The sequence below is a fragment of the Otolemur garnettii genome, unplaced genomic scaffold (assembly GCF_000181295.1).
Source record: "Otolemur garnettii isolate 467f Iridium unplaced genomic scaffold, OtoGar3 scaffold00025, whole genome shotgun sequence".
Lineage (NCBI taxonomy): Eukaryota > Metazoa > Chordata > Mammalia > Primates > Galagidae > Otolemur > Otolemur garnettii.
In genome coordinates, this window is record NW_003852420.1 from 20,399,483 (window position 1) to 20,405,801 (window position 6,319).

Here is a 6,319-nt window from a genome sequence, read left to right on the forward strand (position 1 = left end):
CCTTTTTTGTGTTTTGGGGAAGACAGGTTCTGGCTGCCTTTCACCTGAGTCATGGGTGCTCTGGAGGGGGCAGGGTGGTATGGTGCAGAGAGACTCGTTGCTCCCTGTGTGTCCTCGGACACACTTGGGAGCCCCTTTTCACCCTCACTCAGTTGAAGGCCTGCCTGAAAGAGCTCTAGCCCTTCCCACTCACCATGCCAGGCCCTAACTCCAGCTGGAGCTGCCCACAGACAAGTTAGAGGCCTTTGTCTGCCCCTGGGCTGCAGAGCAGAGAGGTCCTGGAGAGAGGTGCTGCTGCACTGACAGTCTCGCCCTGCTTCGTATAAAGAGAAGGGTGAGAATCTGAAATTCTCTTTTAGGGTTATGTGAGGTTTGCTGCGGGTTCTTTCCCATTCCTCCTTTCTTTTTGGGTAGGCAGCTGCATACCAAGTTCCTAGAAAAGGAGGAAAACACTGTGGCAGCCCAAAAGATCATAGCCAAAGTGTGACTCACTCAGAGCCGACCTTGCTGACGCACATCCCCTCCCTCTGTCCCTCCCTGCCCTTGCCTCCTCCTGTCAGGACCAGAATGGGGGGTCTGGGACTCCCAGGGGGCTGTGCACCTCCCGCTGTCTTGGGCAGTGGTGGCAGGCAGGGGAGTGTTGCCAAGCCTTCGGAGGTGTCAGAGCTGACCATGTCGTTTCCTGTAGAGAGTCTCCAGGAGCTCCAGCAGCAGAGGAGCACAGGGCGAGTGGGGCCTGTGCTCAGGAGGCCTGCCCCCGCCCTGCAGAGACCCGGTACATGTCCCTTGAGCCCCACCTGCCTCTTGCCCTGGCAGCAGGCAGGAAAGTCTTGTTAGTGGAGTGGAGTAGAAAGCTCAGCCACGCTGGTGCGTGTACTCCTCTGCTTAACACCTCTCAGCCACTGCCTCAGAGACAGTTCCTTCCTGGGGTCTTCTCATAGGACGAGAAAAGAACATCAGCTACTCCATTTGCCAGCCTAAATGCCCTCCCTGGGATTATCTTATCTTTTTTTTTTTTTTTTTTTGAGACAGAGTCTCACAGGAACATCAAACTCTTGGAATCAAATGATTCTCTTGCCTCAGCCTCCCAAGTAGCTGAGACTACAGGCACCTACCACAACACCCAGCTATTTTTTTTCTTTTTTTAGAGACAAGGTCTCTCTGGCTCAGGGAGGTTTCCAACTCATAAGCTCAGGCAGTCCACCTGCCATGGCCTCCCAGAGTGCTAGGATTACAGGCATGAGCCACCGCCTGGCTGGGATTATTTTATCTTGTTGAATCCTAACAGTCCTGGGAGTTCAGTGCTAGGATTCCCCTCTTTTACAGAACAGGAAATTGAGATTTAACAAGAGATTCACACTGCAAAGAAGTGGCAGGCTTAGAACCCAGGAAACTGACTCCATACCCCCACATGCTTCCTTGAGCTCCTCCCAGTGTTTGGAGCCTTGGGGACCTCCAGAATGCATTTGTTGGAGGAAAAACGCATGATGCTTCTGCTCTGTGGGGACCTTTCAGACCAGAGGCCTGAGCGGTGCCATATTCAAGGCAGTGACATGGAAGGTTCAAAGCTGGAGCAGTCCACTTCCAGATGGGCATGTGATCCTTTGCTGATTCTTTGCTGAGACCCTTTGCCTGTGCTTTGGGGCTCTAACTGCCTCTCAGGCCAACCACTGGTCAGATTTCCCTAGCTACTGACAGAGCAGGCCTGTACAGGCGCTAGAGCCAACATTTCCACTTGGAATGCAGAGGACAGACTGGCCTTTGTTTTGCATCAAGCCCTCTGCCAGCAGAATTCCCCAAGATAGCTAACGGGCTCTCAGAGCCTCTTGGATGCAGCTCCTGGGGAAATCCACTGTCAGCCACCCATGTGCTGTGCCTCCGAGCCTTTCCTCTGTGAGAAGCAGCCTGAGGTCCCATGTCCAGCTTCTCCACCTAGCCAGCCAGTGAGGAAGAGCTTCCTCACTGGCCTCCCCAAAGTGGACAGGAAGCCCTCCCTGGCCTCTTAGAGGGGGCTTGCCTACCCCTCATCCCAGTGTGGTGATGGGTCCTCTCTGGGGTACTTGATTTTGTTCACATTGTGCACTTCCTAGAAAGGATCAGAAAGCTGTCCTGCCTCACACCTCTCAAAGAGGGGCGGTCTGTGGTGTTCTAGGTCAAGGCAGTGTCTGAAGTACAAACAAGGGATGAGTCAACTTTGATGGAACAGAAGGAAGAATCCATTGGGGCTGGAGCACTGCCCAGAGATACATCTGGGCACCCGGTAGCTGTCAGTCCTGAGTGCAGATTTCTACTCCCTTGCCCACTAGCCCTGTGGCCTTGGACAAGTCCCCTCACTTCCCTGTGCCTTAGCTGCTTCATCTAAAACAGGACAGTGAGAAAATCTCCTTCAAGGCTGCGGGGAGAAGTGAATGAAATCAGGCCTGCCCTGAGTGCTCAGTGAGCATCAGCTTTTAGTGCTGTCAGCTGATAATGACAAGGGTGATGCCAAAGGGGATCCCCCAAAGGGACAAAAGTGGCATCCAAGGGTGGGCTCTGGAGCTCTCAGTATCACCTGAGCTCCTGGATCGGTTGTTTCCTCCCCCTACCTGCCTGCCCAGAGCCTTCCTGAAGTATACAGAAGCTCTCCTGCCTGTGCTGTGGGCCCTCCTGGGGCGTCCAGCCCTGGTTTGGACTAAACGCCCCCGCTGTGCCTGCTGTTCCAGATGGAGAATTCCAGGAAGCATCCGGCCTACAGGCATTTGGAACCAACCAGCTCCCTGTCACGTTGTCTCATTCATGTGACTGCAGTGTGCTCTCTGTATCTGCGGGCAGCATGGCAGTGTGGCCTCAGCTGGCCACACGGCCACCTTCTCAGCATCTGTCAGGCCAGTGCCTGACCCAGCCAGGTAGTGTCAGTCTTGACAAGACAAGCCTGCTCCCCTCAGGCAGAAAAACCATGTTCTCTGGGACTGCTTCCTGCCAAGCTTTTGCAAGGGACCCCAGAGGTAGCCCCAGAACTTTCTGGATGGAGTAAAAAGGGAAAGGACAAACTACCCAGAACTCTGTCTAGCCTTGCCCAGGGAACCCTGGGATGGCAAACCAGCCTGTGGCCTCACCAACTCAGAGTGCCCTGCCCTCTGCAGTGGGCTACCCTTCTTAGTGGGCCCCAGCCCAGTATAATGGTGTCTTGGGGCCCTTGAGCTCTGAGCCTGAAGAGCACCAGTGAAGGCCAGGCCCCTGCTGCTCCCTCCTAGAAAATGGAAAATGTGTTCTCTGGCACAGTAGACCTCAAACTCCAGGGCCTGCAGCTGGCTCTGACCCCGGCACTCCTGATATAGGTAAGCAGTCTAGGTCTGGGCCTTGCATGGTAAACCCACCAGGAGGCTCTGATGCGGGTAGGGCCCCATATCTAGAAGTTGCACACTGACAGCTTGCTAAGACTGTCTCTAGGTGGGGAGCTCAGTGCCTGTCTTCCTCCTTCAGCCCCTTCAAGGCTCCTGTTGTCAGTGCCCTGTCCCCTTCAGCGTTCACAGGGGCTTGGTAAGGCTGGGGGCCTTTCTCATCTGACTGGGTAATATAGCCAGTGCTCCGCCAGAGCCATCTGTGTGCCAGGCTTTGTGTGAGAGCTTCCTCCACACCTGGGCCCCTGCAGTTGGTTCCTCAGGTAAGGAGATGGAGGTTAGAGAGGTCACACCATCTGCCTAAGCTCATGAGTAGCTGAAGCAAGGTTCAGATACAGGTTTGTCTTCTTCCGCTACCTGTACTCAAGGCCAGCTACCAAAGTCCTTGCCCCAGCAGAGGATCAGAGGATAAGAACACAGGCTGTGGGGCCAGACTGCTGCTCAGCTGCTTCCTAGTTGTGTGACTTAAACTCTCCATGCCTCAGTTTCCCATCCTGTAAAATGAGGGTAATAATGACTCCTTCAGAGGATGGTCTTACAGATTGATTTAGTGCTTGTGAAAGGCTTGGAACAGGCCCCAACACGAGGGAAGCCCATCTTCCCCACCACCTCATCTTCCTCACCCTCGCTCCGGTCTCATCGTCCTCTCAGTTCCTCAAAGTATGTGACATTCTTCCACCTCATGGCCTCCACAAGGGCCATGTCTGAAGTCCTGAGCCTTCACCATCCTGGTCCTCAGTGGGCAAGTGCTCTGTCCTCTGAACAAGCTGAACCCAATACCCCATTTAGAGAAGGGCCAGCTAACTGGTCCTGGGAAACCCCACTTCCCACTTTCCTGCCTCACGGAATTTCTTTCCTGAACAGAACAGTGAGGAAATGTGCAGAGCACGCACCATCACCGCTGGCTGCCCCCGCCCCAGCTGTGTGCATCACGTTTCCTCCGTAGGCCCCACATCACCTGCAGTAAGAAGTCAGGCTAAAGATCTCACCACACAGGCCCCTGCAGCTGCCTCGTCTCAGGCTGCTGGTTTACATGGGTGGGTCGGCCTCAGCAGTGGGGCGCCTTGCCACAGCAACCCCTGCATCCACACCAGTGTGTGCTCCCCTGCCATGAAGGAGAAGGTGGCTGAAGTTCTGTTTGTTCACAAGAGCAGGAGGTTTGTGCTGTCCACTGGTTCTACTTGCTGACAGGAGGTCATGCTAACCTGGAACTGCCCAGAAAAGATCCCAGGCCATCCTTCCAGGCCAAGGTCTCTGGCAAGCTCTGGCCTGAAGTAGGCTTTTGGGAAGGCAGAGGGTGACTAAGTTTGGGTATGCTGTTGCTCTCAGGCTGTGACAACTGTGCTGGCTCCCACCCCTGTCAGCCTCTAGGGACTGTCAGGCTGGAGAGAAGTACTAGGATGACTCAGGATCCCTCCTTTCCATCTCTGTGCTGCCTGATTGGAAGCAGACCAGGGGCATGGGCTCCTTGGAGAGACCCAGGGCCCCTAAGAGAGGAGGAGCAGTTGTCTCTGTGTGGTGCACGCAGTGGAGGACCAGCTCCCACATTGTGCCAAGCATGTGCAAACTGCACCTAGTGAGGCTCAGCAGCACCCCGTGGGATTGTGGGACTCAGTGAGACAGGGAGGTGACACGGGAGGCACGGGCCCTGCCCTCTGGTCACTTCACAGTATGGGGTAGAAGGGCTTTAAAGCCATTATCCTCTGTTGCATTATGTTTTCCTCACGTGTGAGCAGGGAGAATTGAACTGCACCTCTGGGTAACTTCCAATCTAGAATATTATGTGAGGCCATTTGGGGAAATCTTTGAACATTGTTCTAAGCCCCAATCTGTACCTACCCCACTCCCTGACTCAGCCAGGGTGACGGATGGGTTCAGGAGAGGTTCAGCTTATCATTTAGGTGACTAGGAATGACATAGATCCCTGCTGGGACAAGCTCAGCAGGTGGCCAGGAAAGGACATGGGCCTGAGTCTTCCTTCCCCCTGGATAGAGGCTGTTGCTTCACCCTCCTGTGAGAAGCGCAGCTCTGTTGAGTACTAGGGCTGTCCTGAAGGAGGTACCCTGCTTCTATCTGGTGCCCATTGCTATGGAAACTCAGGTTTGTTCTCTCTGCCTCCTGTCCCTAGGACGCATCGGATAACCATCACTAATTTCTGCCTCGGCAAGCATCTGGTGAGCGAGGGGGACCTGCTGAAGGACCAGAGGGGAAGCCCTGCCTACATCAGTCCCGACGTGCTCAGCGGTGCGTATGTGTGCTAGACAGTTAATTCATTCAACAAACCATGTCTGTGGGCAGGCCCCAAATTGGGTGCCGGGGCTTCACTGGTGTCCTAAACCGGTACTGTCCCTCTGCCATGAAATGTTTAGTCTGGTGGAGGAGGAAGACATTATGGTCACACTAATGCATGTTCAGTTACTGTCTGTGACTAGTGCTGGAAAGGAAAGGATGGGATTTCTGTGAGAGCGTATGATGGGCACTTGGAGGACTTCTTCAAAGAGGTGACAGTTGAGTTGTGAGCTTAAGGAGAACTAGGAATTCCTCAGGTGTGTGTAACTGGGCTGAGACTGAGGGTCCCGGAGGGGGCACGCATAATGGAGGAACAGCAGGCTGCTCAGAGAGTGAGCCTGGGGCAAGGCGAGGCCAGAGAGGTGGGCAGAGGCCACCAAGGCCTGGTGTTGCCCCTGCTGAGAAGTGTCATCCTTTATTTCACATGTGAAACCACCAAACAGTTCTTAGCTGTGTGCCCTGATAAGGTCTGCTTTTCTTTTTCTTGGGTTTTTTTCTTTTAGACAGTCTTACATTGTCACCCTCAGTGGCATCATATCCCGCAGCAACCTCAAACACTTGGGCTCAAGCAATTCTCTTGCCTCAGCCTCCCAAGTAGCTAGGACTACAGGCACCTGCCACAATGCCGGGCTATTTTTAGAGACTCCCAA

General features: G+C 54.2%; 1 protein-coding gene across 1 annotated transcript in view; it reads left to right on the plus strand.

Moving 5' to 3' along the window:
* The window catches only part of STK40 (serine/threonine kinase 40), a 49,626-nt gene that overhangs the window by 36,747 nt on the left and 6,560 nt on the right, over positions 1 to 6,319 (plus strand). The window contains exon 7 of the mRNA XM_003788169.3: positions 5,509 to 5,624. Within this exon, the coding sequence (XP_003788217.1) occupies positions 5,509 to 5,624 (116 nt within the window). The remainder of the gene's footprint in view (positions 1 to 5,508; positions 5,625 to 6,319) is intronic.